General features: G+C 45.0%; 1 protein-coding gene across 1 annotated transcript in view; it reads left to right on the forward strand.

Annotated features, from left to right (window-relative positions):
• nbeab (neurobeachin b) overlaps positions 1 to 20052 on the forward strand; it is a 157394-nt gene that overhangs the window by 26525 nt on the left and 110817 nt on the right. Inside the window, exons 8-22 of the mRNA XM_088301559.1 lie at positions 292 to 438; positions 3035 to 3232; positions 3382 to 3515; positions 5367 to 5475; positions 6975 to 7127; positions 7700 to 7868; positions 13159 to 13238; positions 13878 to 13940; positions 14567 to 14664; positions 15016 to 15108; positions 16577 to 16685; positions 16770 to 16851; positions 17208 to 17331; positions 18623 to 18815; positions 19233 to 20033. Of these exons, the coding sequence (XP_088157685.1) occupies positions 292 to 438; positions 3035 to 3232; positions 3382 to 3515; positions 5367 to 5475; positions 6975 to 7127; positions 7700 to 7868; positions 13159 to 13238; positions 13878 to 13940; positions 14567 to 14664; positions 15016 to 15108; positions 16577 to 16685; positions 16770 to 16851; positions 17208 to 17331; positions 18623 to 18815; positions 19233 to 20033 (2553 nt within the window). The remainder of the gene's footprint in view (positions 1 to 291; positions 439 to 3034; positions 3233 to 3381; positions 3516 to 5366; positions 5476 to 6974; positions 7128 to 7699; positions 7869 to 13158; positions 13239 to 13877; positions 13941 to 14566; positions 14665 to 15015; positions 15109 to 16576; positions 16686 to 16769; positions 16852 to 17207; positions 17332 to 18622; positions 18816 to 19232; positions 20034 to 20052) is intronic.

Below are 20052 nucleotides of genomic sequence, written 5' to 3' on the forward strand. Positions count from 1 at the left end.
GTTTCATTCCGAATGAAATCACCGCCATATTCCCCACTTCCCAAACGTCTATCCCGAGTCCTAATTTGTCCAAATGGATTTTCGTCCTTTCGGGAGTCGAGCGCAACCGCGGAACATTGCATTTATGATTTTCGAAGGTCAAAGTGTTGGCGGACCTTTTCTCCAGAATACGAGTGAAGAAATGTGAGGCGCTCAGGAGGGAAAATGACTTTTGAAAAGTCGACTTCATGATTGTTCAAAGTCAAAGGGCGGAACTTTGAAAGCACGTCTCCTCCTGCGTTGGGTCCGCAGAGCTACGAGAAGTGCTTCCTGGGATCCTCGGAGACGGCGGACGCTAACAGAGTCTTCTGTGGCCAGCTGGGAGCCGTCTCCGTCTTCAGCGAAGCGCTCAATCCGGCGCAGATCTTCGCCATCCATCAGCTCGGCCCGGGCTATAAGGTACGATGACCTTGAGGCCGCCGGAATTAGGCCGCATCTTCTTTTAATCTGTTCTTGGAAAACAAAAAAAAAAAGAGATAAATGGTTTGCTGCTGGATGGCGTGTATTGTAGCTTCCGTCCTGGCTGGCTGGGGAATCCCAATTTTTTCCGACGGAGACTCGAGAGGGAGAAGGCAGCCAGTGACGCAAGGCGTCTTAAAAAGCTCAAAGCGATTATTGGAATAATGCAAGGACAGTAAAGAGGTTTTGTGAGGGGGGGGCAGTTCTTAAGTTTTTAAAAACAAAAGTTTAATTTTGTTTCGATGTGGAATTGTGGGTATGAAAACTCCAAAATGGTTGACATTCGTCTGAGAGCGTCTGCTAAATTGCTAATGTAGCCGTCATCTTATTTTATGTCACGATCCGTTTTGATCGCATTCCAACATTTCTGTTCAAAGCTGTCGGCTCTCCTCCCTAACGCGGTCCCAACGAGACGTCGCCAGTACACCCAAGCGCTCATTTTGGGTCTTTTTCACTTTAGCGATTAGCACGCTTACTACTTGTTTGTGGGGTGGCTTATTTGTCATGATGATCCGCTTCACGCAGCTCGTTGCTGCTGTTGTGCACGAACTTGCACATGATACAAATAAAGTTTGTAATGCTGCGGCGGAAGCTAGCTTAGCGCCTAGCATACAAGCTGCGGCGAAAGAAATGACTTCCGGGACTCCGAGCGATGGCGCAATGTTTAGTTTTGTTTTCACGTTGCTACGTACAACGTTCAATTAAGAGCTGTTAAAAATGCATTTTCATCTTTTGACCTCTCGGATTGGCTCACATTTAAGAAGATGGCGGTCGGCATGTATTCAAACAATTATTGTCTGCGATGACATTCCACCGCTCAGATGATCTGAATGTTGTGAGTCGTTTTAGCCCGCCTGTGCTGCTTTCTATTCAAGAGGTGAGAACAAGTGAAGCTCTCGACGGTGCATCTGAGCCTGCAAGGTGAATTGAAGAAGGTCGCCGGTCAAGTGGCTCAGCTGACGAGAGGCCTTTTAATTGAGTGTGTCGAGTAGCTTTTCTGTCCTTTATTTGATGTCTGACGCGTCGATTGAATGTAATGTTTGATGTGGTTAATCCAAGCAAGCTTTTCTAACCATGTTGATTTGGTTGAGTTACAGAGGAATAGTTGAGGTCCATTTTGACCGGGGGACCTTGGAATGAGAAAAAACAAATCGGAACTCGAAATAGTGTTCCCTTAGAATATTCAATAGGTTTGTAGTTGCCACAAGGTGGCAGCAAAGGCCAACTACAGCCTGATTAACTGAAGCTCCGCCCCTTCACATTAACACAGTTCTTTGGCCACAAAATGCCACCCAAAGCAACATTTTTTAGGTTTTTTTTTTCAGACGAAAGAAAAAAAAAATTGGACTGCAACACGCGACGTTCACTTGCTGTAATGAAGTCAGTTTACAATTGTTACTATCACAAAAGATTTTTTTTCACAATTCAAAAGAGTTGGCAGGATGTGTTTTTCAATCCCGTTTTGAGGAGGCGGTCCCGTCTCATGCAAATGAGACGCTGCACACCATGTCACCGCTCTCCTGCAAGCCTGCATTTAGTTTTCACTCCTGAAGGCAGCACTTCATCAGCAAGCTGCCACTGACGCAGTGGAAGCCAAAGGGCTCTTATTTATTTATTTATTTTTGTTCTGCTCCAAACAAAAGCTCGAGCAACAGTTTGTGCTGTCCACCGACGCTTCTGAGACTTGAAAGCTCCTCAGTCACCGGGAGATAATATCAAGGGACGTTGTTGACCGTATTGACACTTGACAGCCGCTCGCCGTCGTAGATCATCGCAGCTATTTTTAGCCGCGTCAGGCTTCGCAAGACGGCTCTGAAATTGCGGCCTGCAGACGGATGCGAGGAGGTAGCGCGCCGGATGAAGAATCTTGATGGATGTTCTGATTGGATTAAAAACACGTGCATGTAAACAAAACCAACAAAATGTTTTTGTAAATTTAATTCAAGGCTGACTTTGAGCGATTGTGCTGATGAACTCATTTGGTTCTCAACACCAAACGGGCATCTCCGCTTGTTTTTTTTTTTTTTTTCTTTTCTTCATGGACTGTTTAGCTTTCGAGTGCCATTTTGTCACTTTCTGTCAATTGAAAATGACATCGGAGTTGCTCAGGACTCCGATAACGACCGGTCGACAGTAGTGACAAAATGGCCGCCTCCCTGAGAAGGCTGAAAATGGCCGCATTTTCTACTTCACTCATATTCCATGAACACAAGACTAACAAGAATGTCATCTTTAGACTCGTGAAGGCGCATCACATGTTTTATTTGCAAATTATTTTTGGAGGTTGACTTCCCCTTTAAGATTTCAACATGTGCCAGAACTTGTATCTCGTTTTTCCAATTTGTCAACCGGTCGATGAGTGGATACGCACCAAACTACACCCAAAAAAAATGTCTGTCGTATACAAGCGTACATTTCTAATTAAATCATCCTCCCAAGAATGCGAGCATGTAATGAAAAGCGCAGCCGCAAAAACTCTCATCTGGCTCTCCCGATATTTTAATTTCACCCTCGTTTGCTTTCGTTTCTCCCCCAGAGCACGTTCAAGTTCAAGTCTGAGAGCGACATCCACCTCGCCGAGCATCACAAGCAAGTGTTGTACGACGGCAAGCTGGCGAGCGCCATCGCGTTGGCCTACAACGCCAAAGCCACCGACGCGCAGCTCTGTCTCGAGTCGTCCCCCAAGGAGAACGCTTCCATCTTTGTGCACTCGCCGCATGCGCTTATGCTGCAGGTTGGTCCACGTGTGCGCTTCAATTTATTTGCCGACGAGCGCTGCCATTGGAGCAATTTGCACTCTGGATTTTCTGTGACGTCACGGTGACAAGTGAAATAGTTCATATCTTCTGATGGTGAATTTTTTTTTTTTTTTTCCCTCCTCAGGATGTTAAAGCCACAGTGACTCACTCCATCCACCGCGCCATCCACTCCATCGGAGGCATCCAGGTTCTCTTCCCACTCTTTGCTCAGCTGGACTACCATCAGTTGAATGAAAGCCAAGTGGAGACCACCGTCTGGTGAGAACATGCGCTACCTCCACGAGTGACGTCAGTGCGCTCATCTGATTCCAACAGCTGAGCAGGAAGCCACGGCGGCGGCCCGCTCGCTACAGCGGCGCAAACCCTGCGAGCAAAAGCGTTCTGCCTTGACAGTCGTCTCTTATCTTATCTTATCTTATCTCGCTGTCCTCCTGGCTCTGCTGTTTGGAGAGTTTTTGCACAACACACTACTGGATAGGAACAAAAATAAAAATGTTGACATTTTCTACTGATAAATGCTCTCATTGGAATTTGATCGTTGGGTCGTCAGTTGTTTATAGAATCAAAGCAATAATTTTACTCCAACATATATTGTAGAAAATGTCTAAACAGCAAAATCATCACATGAAATGTCACCGGTCGTCTGTGTGGCGCCATCTTCAGGTGAAACACTGCACTGCATGTAAATTTCGATTTCTGCACGGAATCTAAACGTACAACGCGGCTGCATTTTTCTGCTGCAAGACTCGGCCGGATGTGTTTTCTAAATTCTAGAAAGACAATTCGCAGGCCAAATTTGTAGAGGATTAATGTGAACTTTGCGATTAAACACAAATTTGGCACGTTTTTCACCCAAAAATCGGCAAATATTTGAAAGTGCGTGTTCCAAACCGGAATGTGTTCGTTTATCCACTCGAGGGATCGCACACCGAAAAATGTTATCGGATTAATGTTTTTGCAGAATCCTGCACACAAACAAAGTCAACAAATGAACAAAAATGACTTGAAGGTCATCATTTGACAGGACTTTTTTTTTTTTTTTTTTTAATCGCGTCGACACTCGTGCGCGAACGAGCGACTCGGCTTTGCGCGAACTGCCGAGGCGAGTCTCCCGCGCTGCGACTTTGTATGCGTGCGGCGCATCTCTGGGCCAGCCTGCGCCGGAGCGATTGTGTCCTTGTTATTGTTGCGCTCGAGCGGAGGCCACCGGAGGATGCCAGGCAAAGCCGATTACGCGGCGCCGCTCGCCACCGCTGTCACTCAGCCAAAGGCTTCGGCGCGACAATAGAGACGGCGCCTTTCGCCGACCTTTCGCGGCTCCTCGCGTGTGTTGCGCTCTCATATTAAGCCCTTCAAATGACCTTCGTCAGACTTCTCACGTAAGCCTCTTTGGGGCGAGTCAATCAGAACCGCTTTGGATTCCTTTCGAGGGTCTTTCAGGGTGGGTTTTGTTTGTTCAGAAGAGTTGAGAAATGTCACGCACTCGAAGTGGTTCTGAAATTGAAAACATTAAGTTGCACTTTCCAAAGGAGATTTTTTTTCCCGCACTCTTAAGAAGACGCTTAAGTTTCTTAATGGTGAACAGTTGCATTTTCCGAAAGAAGTCAAACTGTTGATGATGAGTGAAAAAAATGCATGTAATGTTAAAAAGATAATTTCTGTTCCATTTTCTGAAAAAGAAAACTTCATTGATGTTGCTCTTCTCCAAAGAGGAAACAACTTTTTCTTTTTTTGCACAAATTTTGCACTCCTGACCTGCAAAAAAACTAAATAAATCAAATAATAATAATACACGTTTCGGATGTTGCAGTTTCCAAAAATTAAGCAATTGACTTTTGATTTTGCACTTTCCTAAATAGAAAACAAACAACAGATGTTCACTTTTTAAAGTGCGATCATTATAGTTGCACTAAAACAAGCGTTTGCTCTTGCACTAGCCCTAAAAAAAAAAAAAGACAATTTTCTAAACAATTTTTGTGCGTTTTACTAAAAAACAACAAAAATATGTCAAACTTTTTTTCTTGAAAAAGAAGCAAAAAAAAAAGCAACTTGACGTGAGCTCGTGTAGTTTTGTGTCATTAATAAAACGTCTCTGGTGACTTTTGGCAGCGCAACCCTGCTGGCTTTTCTGGTGGAGTTGCTCAAGAGCTCCGTTGCCATGCAAGAGCAGATGCTGGGCGGGAAAGGATTTTTGGTCATCGGCTACCTGCTCGAAAAGGTAACGCAAACGTTTTTTTTTTTTTGTTGTTGTTGACGCACGCTCACCCGCAACGCTTTGCTGAGAAATCGCAGCACTTTGTCACGCCAGCTGACACAAAGCAACACGCCGGCACCAAGGAAGTGGCCTTTTTTTTTTGTTTTGTTTTTTTCCTTTCTCGCCTGCGACCCGCTCGCTGCCAGCTTGTTTTCACACGCTGCCGTATGGCTCCATCTGTTCAAGATATGATTAAACCGCCACCTTTGCTTTTTCCCGTCCCCTCATTTCTCTCTTCTCCCGCCTGCAGGTGTCAGCAAAGTGCGTGCGAGCATTTCCATGCACAGTCAAAACTTTTTGGGGAGCGATTAGGCTCCCGTAACGCCCCGTCTACGCGGGCAAGGGGAGTCGCCGTCGCCGATGGGCTTTCAGACGTTTAGCGAATTGGACAAAGAGTTGAACACAAAAGTCCAAAATGAATGGCATGTGGACTCGAAAGCCATCCCGATTCCAGCTCCTCCCTTGGCGACGCCCCTTAAAGGCCCAAGCTGAACACACCTATCCTATGCATGGACCGTATTTTATGAAAACAATTTATTTCGTTGCGTTCTGTTTTCTTTTTTTTTTCTTCTGCGCATTTTTGTGAGCTGCAACAAATATATATTGCTCCCGTATTTTCTGGACTATAAACCGTGACTTTTTTCCTCGATTTTTGAACCATGCGGCAAATACAACGGTTCAGCTTTTCTGTGGATTTTTCTTTTCGGGCGTTCTGTCGTTCAGAAAATATGCGAAATAAAGCTCGATTTTTTTTTTTTTTTTTTTTTTTTTTTTTTTTTGTTTTTTTTTTTTTGTTTATTTATTTATTTTCTCACGGGTCTGTTCTGTTTTAATGAGAAAATTTGTTGCTGAGTTTTAACAATCAGCTTCAGTTCCTTTATGTGCACTCACAGGACAAAATTGTTCTGTACATTCAGTAGACAAGTCATTTTTTTTCAACATAGAAAACGGCGGCTTTTAGCCTGGTGCCGCTTGTAAAAAAAATTTTTTTTTCTTTTGTTGCGGCTTATATGCGGGTACGCCTTATCGTCCGGGAAATACGGTAGACTGAATTGCGGCACAGTGGATGACTGGTTAGCACGATGACCTCACAGTACAGAGGTCGTGGGTTCGATTCCGGCTCTAGCCTTCCTGTGTGGCGTTTGTATGTTCTCCCCGTGCCTGCGTGGCTTTTCTGCGGGTACTCCGGTTTCCTCCCACATTCCAAGAACATGCACGTTAGGTTGATTGGACACTGTGATTGGCTGGCAACCTGTTCAAGGTGTCCCCCGCCTAGTGCCCGAACACCGCTGGGATGGGTTCCGACATGCTCGCGACCCTCGTGAGGAGAAGCAGAACAGATAACGGATGGATGAAAAATGCCAACCGGTGGAGTCATGGCCCACTTTTCTGTCGAGTCCTTTTGTCTTTTCTATTTCAGGTGTTGACTTTCTTGTGACTTGTCCCCCCCCCCCCCCCCGCAGTCGTCCCGCGAGCACATCAGCAAGTCGGTGCTGGAGCAGTTCCTCTCCTTCGCCAAGTATCTGGACGGCCTGCCGTACGGGGCGCCGCTCCTGAAGCAGCTCTGCGACCACATCCTGTTCAACGCCGCCATCTGGATCCACACGCCCGCCAAGGTGAGCCCTCGTGTCGCTCCGAAAAGGGAGTGATGTTGAAAACACGCTTGTCTCCAGAAAGCAGCTGCCGCCGCAACCCGCCGTGAATAAATATGAGGGGGAAATAAATGCAAAATTGTCTGGAGGCTGGCCTGCCCCGGTCCTCCAAAGTGGAGCAGCGGCAGACGGAGCGAGCGGGAGAAAAATGAGACAAACATTGAGGTAATGAAGTGGGTTAGAGCACTTTGAGCTCCATCGGCGTCTCCTTCCCTCAGGACGCGACGCCACGTGCCGCTTGTGCGCTGGCTCCAGGTGCGGGGATGGTGTCAAACAAACACTTCGAGGGAGGCAATGTGCCGGACAAATATTCTGGGGAGGTTCACATGGTCACCAGAATCATATTTTGGAAAGTTTACTTTTTCAGGACTTGTACTATCTGTGGTTCCCGATTCCCAAATTGACCGATTTTTCAATTTTTCAAATTTTTTTTTTTTTAAATGATCCATTTTATTCATCTCTCTCTCTCTCGCTTTTTTTTAATTTAATTTTTTTTTACTACTTGCAATAATATCCTGTGTGCATGTCCACCGCAGATCCAACTGTCGCTGTACACGTACCTGTCATCGGAATTCATCGGCACGGCGAGCATCTACAACACCATCCGGCGTGGCGGCACGGTGCTCCGGCTCATGCACACGCTCAAGTACTACTACTGGGCCGTCAACCCGGCAGACGGCAGCGGCATCGGCCCAAAGGGTCTCGGTGAGACCACTTCAGCCTCTTGGCCGCACCTCGTGTCATGTCAGCGCACGTTGACCCACACATCCGAGCATCCTGTGATTTGTATTATTCGTTCATTCATCGCGTTTGCTAACCAAAACAGAAGCACCTACAGAGACACAAAGACAACTTTGTCGTTTCGTTTTGCCGTGAGTAGCGGCGAAGAAATTGAAGTCGGTCAACAATGAGGCGAAGGTGTCCTTGAAGTGTCACTTTCACTCTACATTCTCATCCTCATTCTCCGTTTTTATTAGCGCCCCATCACACATGACACCTTTTTTTTTTTTTTTTTTCTTTTCTTTTCCCCATCACACGGCCTGCCGTGATGTAATCACCTCCCTGGCGGTGAACGCTTTCATCCCGATAGCGTAACACTTGTCACAGCGTCACGGGGGTGATTTCTTCCATTGTTAGCGGCACGCTTCACTGCTAATTTCTCCGAATAAATTAGCGTCTGATAGCGCCGACTGAAGATGGATTCCCGCAGGCCCTGCCAGAGATGAGTCGAGGCCTACATTTCTTGAATTGAATCCTCGCTAATCATGGCCGTGACCTTTTTAGCTTTGGGTTAGCCGGGCGATGCTAACTGCACACTCACCGCTTCTCAAATGAGGTCTTGATTCTTTTTTTAGAACGACGTGCAAAAGGAAACTTGCATGATTGAAGCTCGGAAAAATTTTTCGGACCGCTGGTGCAATTTCGCTCCATTTTTATTGCCGACCGGAAAGTGCCGCAGAACAATTTGTTCATTGCTTACGACTTAAGACGAAGGCCGTAAAACCGAATGCGTTGCTGAATTCGCTCGTTTGATTTTTGGCTTGCCAGTCCTCTCGTCATCGTCATCCCTGTGAAACTTTTTAAACAAAAGATGAAAAAGCCGGCTTTGGTCGTTTTGGCGCCGAAGCTCAAAATGGATGCCTTTCTTCCTGCGGGCGGGATCTCGGCGTCATTAATCCTCGTCTTGATTTGCCGCCTTCGTCATTGTCGACTGAGAAATGAGCAAACAAAGGCGCTTCTAAAGAGCGAGCGGTGCAGGTAATGAAGTGTTCAATTATAGCCGACACGGGGCCGACGTCGAAGCGCCCGCCCCCGTCCAAACTCGGCTTTTCAAATGAAAATGCAGTTATGTGCAAAAGTCCGCTCCCGGAGATGCTTTGGCCTCTTTGAGTTCCTTTGAGCCAAGGCGGCGTCGTCGTCGTCCGTCTCAATCAATGGCCGTCCGCCTTTCGTCTCGCACCCGTCGCTCGCCAATGAGCAATGAAAAGCTGTTTTGCTCGTCACGGCGCCTCTCTCGCCGTGTCTCAGCGCGCCACTTTGCCGCCTCGCAGGGCTAATGTCGCTTGAAGGCTCGCACTTCAAATGATACTCAAGCTGATGGATTACCCTCGCGCTAGCTTGATTGCCGTGCGTTTTCAAAAGTGACCCTGCTTGACACCGACAATTTTTACAGCTGCAAAGTTCGACGGAGCCCACCGAATGCAGAGAAATTACAGCATTATTATTATTACGATGATGATTATTATTATTATTTGGACGTGATGCATTGAGGTCCTGTCTTTAGTTTGCAGTCATATTCCATTCATCAGAGGTCATAAATTACCCTGATCAACAGGAAATTGGAATCAGCGATGGCTTTATGTGTCCCTAAATGCATTGTGGACGCTGATTTAAAAAATGTCTTTCCTCCTCCCACCGCTCAATCGTGTTTGGAATTTAGAGCTATGATGTTTCCTAAAAAAGAAAAAAAAATCGTGTTGTCCTTTTCCCCAGTGGCGAACAAAGAACATCCTTCGTCCCGAGATGAATAACGAAAAGTGTAATTCCCTATAAATGCCATCAGATGGCGCTATGATCTTGCTATTGCTTTGGCTCAAATTCAAAAATCTGTGGATAAACCCCAAATTCAATTAGCCAATAGAATCGCAAATATGTCATCTGTAGTTTCAGATTTGTCCATCAGATGGCGCGCAAAATGTGGCAAAAATGCATCAAATCGTTGCATATTTTAGAACTGAATATGACACTCGAGGACAAATCAGTGGATTTTATTCAAAAGAAACATTTCATTATATTTAACTTTTAATCTTCATGACCTTTGAACCGGGAGAAGTAAAAATTTTTTTATTTGACTTGTATTTAACGTTTTCGTGCAAAATATTTGATGAGGTTATGTTGATCATTAAGCTTGGTTGGTGTAAAAAGTAAACATGGGCGCCGTTTTTCAGTCAATTTTTCAAAGGCTCCCTCCAGGAGACTTGATTTCCGTCCACGCTGTGACATAACCACCATCCGTCATCAACCCAAGGAGATGACCGCATTAATCACGCGCAAATAAATCATTTTTCAATAAACTGGGCCTGCCCTTGGGCGACACGAGGAGCGCCGTATAATCCGCCCTCGGGAGAAACAAGAGCCGCGCTGAGCTGTTGAACATAATTGCTTGTGAAGAACTCCGACGCATTGGCGGCCGCTAATAACGCTCTTATCAACTCTTTCCCGTCTCGCCGCCGAGGTTGTTTTTTTTTTTTTTTTGTTTTTTTTTCCCCTCTCTATTAATCACCGTCGAGATGCTTAACTGGTAGCATCGTCCTCGGGGAACCTCGTCATTGATTACTGTTTGTTGGCGCTGCGTGGCGCTTGGCTTTGTCGCTACATGAACGACCGAGGTGGAATTGTGTTCGGTGTACTGATAGCCCCTTGCATGGAGGGAAAATCAGATAAAGTGGGGAAAAAAAAGCAAGAAAATAAATAAAAAAAACTAACTTGCAGTTGCAATTAAGTGTTCCGAACATTTGGCGGGTGTCCAAAGTCGTATTGAACAAAATTGCGCTATTATGCTTTTCTATTTGAAATGAAGTTGAAACAAGTTTAATGTTTCAACTATTTTTTTTTTTAATCTGAAGATATATTTAAATGAAAATTTGGAGCACATTTTTTTTTAATCGTAAAAAAATATATTTTTTTTATTTAAAAAAAAAAAAAAAATCATATTTTGTTGCAGTTGAGTGTTACAAGATAAAACCAAAATGAAATACATTTGAGCTAAAGCAGCAACTTTTCTTATTGTCTTTGAATATGTTCAACTACTTTATATTATAATTTTTTTAATGCAAATATTAAAAGACATTAAGTTATTTTATGAAACAAATATACTTGGAATATCCAAGATATTGTGGTAACACTGATACATTTTGGACTAATAGAATACCAGCATTAACTGCATCGTAATTGGGAACACAATGTTTTACTTTTGTTATCGCGAAAGTCGTTGTTGTTAAATTACGTTGTTATTTATTTATTTATTTTATTTTTTTATTTGTTTTGTTTTTTTATGTTACATGATTGTGGGTAGAAACGGGGCAAATAAAATTAGACGACTACTTCTTTTCTGCCCCCTTTCATTTTAACCAAAAAACATTTGAACTCATATTTTTGTTTCTTCTTTATCTTTTAAATTAAATAAAAAAAATGGGAAAAAAATAAACATGAATATAACGGTATATTTTTTTTCTTTATCACCTTTCAATGATTAACTACTTAGTGTACTGCAGTTTTTTCCCAACCTTTGAGTCAAGGCACATATTTCCATGCATAGTTGGCATAACTAAATAAAATGAAATTAAAAAAATAAAATATCAAAACAATGTTTTTTTTGTTTTTTTTTTAATATTTATATTGTTTTCAAAATAACTTTACTTGGGATACTTTCCCGCTGCACACCTGATGATGTCTCACGGCAAACGGGTTGAGACTCACTGTTGCACAATATGTTGATTGTGGCGTGTGAACCATTTTCGAGGCACAATTGGGTCGAGCGATTTCATTTGACTTTGCAGGTTCCGCTTTGCCTTCATGTTCACCTCCACAAACTTCCGCTGCTTTATTAATGAGGGCACTCAAATGGCATTTAGTCAAGCGCCCTCCCCCGATGTGACCAATGGCCTCATGCGAATGTTTTCATGAACATTCGTGTGTTATTCACAAGCAAGTTGGCCAAAAGGCGCTTTAATAATGAATATGGAAATCTTTGTCTCAGCTTGAAGCAGCTCCCAAAACAGCCGCTTTCCGTGCCACTGACAATGCGCAGTCGGCTGATGGCACCGTCGTGCCAATTTGGCCGCGGCCACCCGAGTAGTTTGTGACACGTTGGCCCACTGTGACGGACAGGTGTGACCTTGGCTTTTTACCACCTCGCTTCAGATGACGCAACATTTCCAAACACTCTCCGTACATTTTGCAGAGTGGCTTTTCCCAATAGCGACCTGGAGCCCAAACCAAGTTGCCTTTCAAGTTATGCTTTTTTTTCCGTGCCGTACAACAATAAAGTGTAATTGCACATCCACTCCAGTAGGGGGCGGTGGCGCTCTCCTTGCTTGTTGTATTAAGTCGACAGTGTAGGTTTGTTTTGCAACCAAAATGTTATTTAGAATTGCGACGGAGAGTGGATGATGGGGGGAGGCGGGGGGGTGCGAATTGTTTTCTACGGAAGGGCGAAACAGAAAATAATGGAGAAGCACTGTTTTGGCGTCATGTCAAAAGCGCAAAATGCCGCAGCCTGGCTGATAAATAGCATCGGTGTCGCGGTTTCATAACCCAGATGCTGGAACACAAATGGTGGCATATATTCTTTATCCTTTGCAAAAAAAAAAACAACAACAACAAAATGCTCGAGTGCATCTTATTGAGGAGTTTTGCCCAGCTCACTGCAAATGCGTTTGTTTGTATTTCGTTTGTTTGAATTCATTTTCTTGAACAACCGTGCACTCAGCCTCATCTTTTTTGACTCGCATTTTGATCAACTTTGTTTCTTTTTTCAATTCTTGCTATTCGTTATTTCATCCCTAGTCTATAACTTTGATTTATACGCAATCACAAGTTGATCACTTTTAATTTGCCTTCTTGAGAATTGCCTTTGCAACGTGACTTTTTTTTTTTTTTATTCCGTCGTCGGGATGTCGTAAATGTTGGAAGGTTGATTCATGAGAATTTCTTTTTTTATTTCATCAATTTTTTTTTTTAATCACAAGAGGAGGCGAATTTCCGTGTTCAAGGCGAAGCCAAGCGAGGAAAATGTGTGTAAAATATGGATCCCTTTTCTTCCGAATGCCAGGCATCAGTAGCTCATGATGGCGACTTCAAACGGTAACTCCACATCGTTAAAAGCAACCAAGAATAAAATAAGAAAGACGAACGGCGACGTAAACGAGCGGGCGGCTGTACATGATGCGCATGTTGCCGCACTTCACGTCTCTCCCTCTCGCTTTTGCTCCAGATGGTCCAAGGCCGACCCAGAAAGAAATCGTCTCTCTGCGGGCCTTCATGCTTCTCTTTCTCAAGCAAGTCATCTTGAAGGTATCTCCCAGCCGTCTTCGTGCCTCCGCATTCCGTCTCATCCTTAAAAGGCGTCTGCTCGTCTCCTTTCTTTATCTTACTGCCAAGCGCTTGCTTCAAAATAGAAGAGCGCAGTTTGTCCGCGACGGTTTTATTTATTTGTTTTTAAAATTTTTTTTTTTTTAATCAGTAAGACATTAAAGCCGGAGTGTCGTCTTAAAGATGCGAGCAAGTCCAGCTCGCTAACGCGCCAAGGTAGCAACGTAGCTAGCAGGACTTGTTCATGGTGGAATATTGCCAAAAACAAAATGTTAGCGTTTCTTTTTTTTTTTTTTTGTCAGAATGTGCAATCGATGATTTGCCAAAAGATCTTTGGAATGCTATTCACAGACCATTCGAACAGCCCGGATCCGTTTTGGCACAAACCATTCTTGTTGGTGCCTAAATGAGGTACAGTCCGATAAGTGCACAGTACAAGTCGGAACACAAGAAATCCCGACCTCTCAAATTACTCATACTTGACTTTCTCATCAGGAATAACAGCAGACTGAAAAAAAAATATTTTGGGCGTGGGGGCAGGGATAAAATTGTATTACGTTCTGTATTGCAAAGTGTCAACATTGCCATCTCCCGTTTTTTTTTTTTTTTTTTCTATTTCAGGACCGAGGCGTGAAGGAGGACGAGCTGCAGAGCATCCTCAACTACTTGTTAACAATCCACGAGGTAGATTGCGGCATCCCTCTTCACTTGTCGTGACACTTCCGACGACTGCTCGACGCCACCTTGATGCGGTCGATGGCGGGTCGTGCATTTCACGCCTTGGCCTTCAGTGAAGTCCTACTTAGTCTGCCTTGAATAAATTCCCGTCATAATGGCATCATTTATGACATCACGGCCGGAGAAATAATTGACAGATGAACGCACTTAAGCACGACTGAGTGTCGGACGACCTCGGCTCACGAGCTTCTCTTGACATCTTGGAAATGGCCTCGCAAGTCTAACTACGTGATCGTCACACGGACGGCTCTGAGGGCATTCTGTGAAATCTGCTCGGCAACACAAGCTTGCTAAATTCTGATAAAAACTCTCACCTAAAAATACAACACTGGGATGGATATAATGTGACATGAATGTGAAGAATACAAAAAGAAATAGAAAGAATTTTATATTTATACGATTTTTCTTTTAGCTGGAATAGCGTCTGCTCATCTGGGAAGACTTAAAACAAGTTCATTGAAGAGTGGGAATTTTTGCATGTTTATCCACAACATTTGAAGCCACACGTGCCCCTAAGATCCATGCACCCTAAAAAAACAAACAAAAAAACCCCTGCACTTTTGTGCCTGCAGGACGAGAACCTCCACGACGTTTTGCAACTGGTGGTGGCGCTCATGTCGGAGCACCCGGCTTCCATGATCCCCGCTTTTGACCAGAGAAACGGAATACGGTAAGTCTTGGAGCGGTCAGGCTTTCGCTCTTCAGGCTGTTCGCCGTCAAGTGAGAATGCCGTCAAAAGAAGCCAGAAGTGTCTCCGCCTCCTGCCGAGCGCAGACGTGACTCATGCACAATTCATATGCGAATAGACGACAATGCCAAAAAAAAACTAAAAACGTGTCACCTTATTATTTCACAATATGACGGGGAGGCGCTCGCTAACCTGATGCAATCAGGTGTGAAAGTATGTGCACGCACACACACGCACACGCTTGCCTCACAACTCTTGAGTGCGTTGCTCCTATTAGGAGATTTGGCGTCTTTTCAACGCTGGAAATGAACACTTTTTTTGTGTGTGTGGCAGCGTCATCTACAAACTCCTGGCATCCAAGAGTGAAAGCATTCAAGTGCAGTCTCTCAAAGTGCTCGCCTACTTCCTTAAACATTTGGGACACAAGTAAGTGATCCTCACAAAAAAACAGCACATTTCCATATTTTCCTGTTCCTATTTGGATTTTGCTTTGGGAATTCTCAGATATTATCCGAAAACTCACCTATTTGCTGTTTGTGTCCTGGCTGTGTCGCTTTTGGAATGATTGTGAAGCCATTTGAGCCGCTTCATGTCATGCTTTCCCAACATCTTGTGGTCATTTTAAGCCTTTGTGGCGGATTTTAGTCCGTTTAGAAATTGTGCTGGTATTTTTCTGTATCACAAATTTGAACCGATCCCCAGCGATTCGCTCAGAAACTCCTCCCCCCGCATTATTCTGGTCTAGTCTGGATTTGAAAAATATGAAATAATGAAATAATCTTTTCGTCTTGTTTTCATTGATGAATGTAACCCGACAAGCCACTCCCCTTTTCTGAGGATAAAAGATGAATGAGATTTTGAGAAGGCTTCCATTCAAAATTGTCTTGGTTGTCTTTTCCAATTTTGCGAGATCAGGCCCCCTCCGAATTCCAAGCCTGACTCTCACGTGTGGCTGCGCCCTGCGGCACAAGAACCCGCTTCGGCTCTCTCTTTTTTTTTTTATTCTTGCCTTGCTGCAAGGTGAAAAACAAACTCCTTTTGTCAAGAAAGAATTTCCCCATCGCTGAATTCCCCCAACGGAGCTCCCACTCGAATCCGCGCAGAGGCGACGACGCGCCTCTCCCCATCCGAGTCGCGCCATCTCGGAACTTCCGCTTCTCTTGCCGAGATCGTTTGTCACCGCCGAGGCCGTTTAGCTCGTCTGCGCCTCGGTTACATCTTGATTTCACCGCGGGGGACGGCCTGGCTTTCGTGAACCGGCGCCCCTCCCCTCGCTTTCCCTCCCGCTCGATTTATGACAGCAGGCGCTTGCCGACACGGCACCCAATGGGCTCTTTGCGAGTCGTTTTGCCGCAAAAGCCCCGCTGAGTGCTTTTCGCCCGTTTGGACGAGTGGCGGGGCTCTGCGGAACCACCAAGACCACGTCACAAAAGCAACCAATGCAGAGCAATATACAACACACAACTGCAAAATTAAATAAAAAAGTATAAATGATTTGGATGGGTTCGGAAACTTTTTCTTTTTAATTGATAATGTGACTAATACGGATCAAATTTATAATGACAATAAAGAGCATTCTGATTCTGATTCTAAAATTAAAATAAAACCCATCATCCTCACCGGAGATTAGACACGGATAGAACCAACTTATTGGGAGCTGCACACACCTCTCACCGCCCCGTCTCAATTGTGACCGCACAAACGGGTTAGCTGTCGATGAGGCCGCTCGTAGAATTTTGCTCATTTGGAAAAAAATGACATTTCGAAACGTCACTTTAGTTTTAATCAGCACTAAAATCGATCTTGAGGTTTTTTTTGGTTTTTTTTCCCCCCCAGTGTGAATGGACCTCAAATGTGAGTGACGTCTCATCACCTTTTTTTTTTTCCCGCATAGGAGGAAGGTGGAGATCATGCACACCCAAAGCCTCTTCACCCTCCTGGGCGAGAAGCTCCTTCTGCACGGCAGCGCCATGACCATGACCACCTACAACACGCTGTATGAGGTAAGCCGTGTCGTCGTGCGTTACAATCCTCCTCCTCCTCCTCCTCATTGTCGTTGTCGTTGTCGTCTTCTTCTCCCGCTTCAGATTCTGACGGAGCAGGTGTGCACGCAGGTGGTCCACAAGCCGCACGCCGAGCCCGACTCCACCGTCAAGATTCAGAACCCAAGTAAGTAAGTCTCTTGTTCAACACGTAGGTGGGCAAAGGACCAACTGGATTTTGGGATTTTCTTGGGTGCCTTAATATTATTATTTCAAGGTTGTTTTTTTTTTATTTTATTCACTCATTCAGTACCAGCTGAGTAAAAAAAAAAAAAAAAAAGGATCTTTGACGTCTTTCGCCATCAATGGTAGTAAATGAGTTCATTGATAAAAACATATTTTTATTTTGTATTTCTTTATCTTATTAAATAATTAGTTGAAGTCGAAAAATAGGCTTTTCACTTCAACCCTCTCAGAACAGGGAAAAAAAAAGCTGTGTGTTTTAGTTTCCTGACTCTGACTGGGCTATTGTTCCAAAAACAGTGATCCTCAAAGTGATCGCGACCCTATTAAAGAACTCGGCCCCCAGCGCCGAGCTGATGGAAATTCGCCGCCTCTTCCTCTCCGACATGATCAAACTGTTCAGCAGCAGCCGAGAGAACAGACGGTAAGCTGGACCGCTCGCACTCTCGCACTTCCTCAATTATCTTCCTGATCATCGCGTCAAGCGAGGAGCGAGGGAAGCTTGCAATGGGCTCCGATTGATGCCGAATCATCCTCCAGCACGACTGCCTCTTTTCTTAAGCAGGTCTTCAGTGCTCTTTTGTTTTGTTTCGTGGATTCGCCTTACTGTCGATCACAATTCACCAACCGTGGCCGAATTGTTTGTGGATCTTGTGTACTTGATAGCAACTTACAGTCATTACGATTTCCATAATTAAATAGGACGAAAAAAAAGACGTTTGGCCTTATTCAATAGACATTGTATTTCTCCTTGTAGTGTGTGTTTTGGCCACTTGGGGGCAGTGTAATACTTCTTTCCATCCGTTCTCTGAAGCGCTTCTCCTCACGGGGTACTGGAGCGTATCCCAGCCGTCTTCGGGCGAACACGTCTTTGTATGGAGCGCAGCTCCCCAAGAAACCGCTATAATATTGTTCTTCACAGAGGATAAAGAATATCGTCCTGTCCGTATAATTATGTCATCTTTCTGCCCAGAGCTTGACCCAGAGCTCTGCCCCCTGTCGTCATGGCAACATAAGCCTGTCGTGACACGACAACCTCTTCAAGACAGTCTGACTTAAAAAAAAAAAACGTTTCTGGTGATTCTTGATGGGTGTGCTATTTTTGACAAAATTATGTTATTTTGACACCAAAACAATTCTTCACATATTCAAAGAATGCCACTGTTGCACGGTTTAAATTTGACATCATGCTGTCGCTTGGAGGCTCGTTTGTCCCTAAAATGAGTCGTTGAATATTATTCCAGTTACGGGAGATGAATGAGCTTCACGCTTTTAATTAACAATAAAACAAACTCTTTTACACCCCCCCCCCACCGTCACCCTGCCCACTGTTCTTTGTACCTTTGACACGTTAATTAATTTTTTTTTCAACTCCTCCCCACTCTTTTGAAACCTCGCTGGCAAAATCAGCGGCGGAAAAACGGCATAAAGAAAAGTGAATTGTTTTAGGCAGCATGCGGTAACGTGTGGGTGGTCCAATGTTTTACGATCAAGTGGCACAAATGGGAAACGCGTCTCAGTAAAATAAAATAAAAATAAATAAATAAATAAAATAACAACGCATGCAATTACACAGATCAAAGAGTGACATGTGGTTATTAATATTTTTCTTCTGGATTGTTGTTTACTTCATTTTAGGCTTACATGGAAATAGTCAGGTTTTTTTTTTTTTGGGACGTTACTTAAAATTGATGACTTTGACGTTTGCATTGTAGATGTCTGCTGCAGTGTTCCGTGTGGCAGGACTGGATGTTCTCTCTGGGCTACATCAACCCAAAAAGTCCGGACGAGCAGAAGCTCACCGAGATGGTGTACAACATCTTCCGCATCCTGCTGTACCACGCCATCAAGCACGAGTGGGGAGGTTGGCGCGTGTGGGTCGACACGCTCTCGATCGCGCACTCCAAGGTGAGTCTCAAAAAAAAAAAAAGTGCAAATTGTTGCTTCTGTGGCAAGGCAAGACATGGCGGATTTATTTCTCCAGCGCATTTGGAACTCAATGTGCCGAAACAAAAAGCGAGTCTACTGGAGATAAAAGCACGGATACGTTTCTTCTGGTCTGCATGGAGTGTGCAACCTTTTCAGCTTGGATCAGTTTTTCAGCTGATAAAAAATGATTGATTGGATTTGACTGTTGAAAGTCAGATCCAAACCAATCAGCACCACAAGGTTTTTGACTTGGACTTGATTATTTCTGCCTTCGTCGCACACCTGCTGGATTATTGTAATGCACTTTGTTTTGGAGTCAGCCAATCCTCCACCGAGCGTCTCCAGTTGGTCCAAAATGCTGCCGCTGACTCACCTTGTGTGTGAATTGCCTTGCAGGTGACGTATGAGGCTCATAAGGAGTACTTGGCCAAGATGTACGAGGAATACCAACGTCAAGAAGAGGAAAACATCAAGAAAGGGAAGAAAGGCTCGGTCAGCACCATCTCGGGTCTTTCGGCTCCGGCCGCCGGCATGACGGGCTCGGTGGAGATCGGAGAAATGGATGGCAGCTCGTCGTCGCCGGGCAGCGACGGCGCCGATTCGCGCAACCCGCTGGCGGACGGGCCGAACCCGGAGGAGAGCGCGGCGGTGGACGGCGTCAGAGCGGAAGTCCGGCACCTCCTGGTGGACATCAAGGCGGAGAAAGTGGAGGCGACGGAGGTGAAGATGGACGATATGGACGCCCTGATGGAGGTGGATTCTCTGCTAGACGACGTTTACTGCGCCGTCTTGCTGCCAAAGAGCGGCGCCACGGACCAGCGGATCGCGGCTCCTCTGATCTCGCTGGACGACGACAAAGACGGCGTCCCTCAAGGCAGCGCTTTCTTGTTCGGCCAAGTGGAGAACACCTTGTTGCCTGACATGAACTCAGTTCATCCTTCAGAACCTTCCCCCGGCGAAGATCTGTGTCTTTTGGCCACCTCCGACTTTGCCTCCTTACCTGTCATCTTGGAAAAGGAAGAGTTTGAAGTTCGGGGCATGAACTCCGCAGAGGGGACCTCGAATCCAGAAGCCGTCCAGGGAAGCGTCGCGGCGCCAGCTAAAAGTGACATTTCTGCGTTGTGGAGCAGGAGTGACAAGCCTTCAGATGCGGAGGACGGGAAGGAGATCAAAATCCAGACCACGACGACCACGCAGGTTAGACGAAGCGTATGCT

Source organism: Idiotropiscis lumnitzeri, chromosome 7 (genome assembly GCF_059441095.1).
Source record: "Idiotropiscis lumnitzeri isolate Australia: NSW breed Sydney's pygmy pipehorse chromosome 7, RoL_Ilum_1.0, whole genome shotgun sequence".
In the NCBI taxonomy this organism is placed as follows: domain Eukaryota; kingdom Metazoa; phylum Chordata; class Actinopteri; order Syngnathiformes; family Syngnathidae; genus Idiotropiscis; species Idiotropiscis lumnitzeri.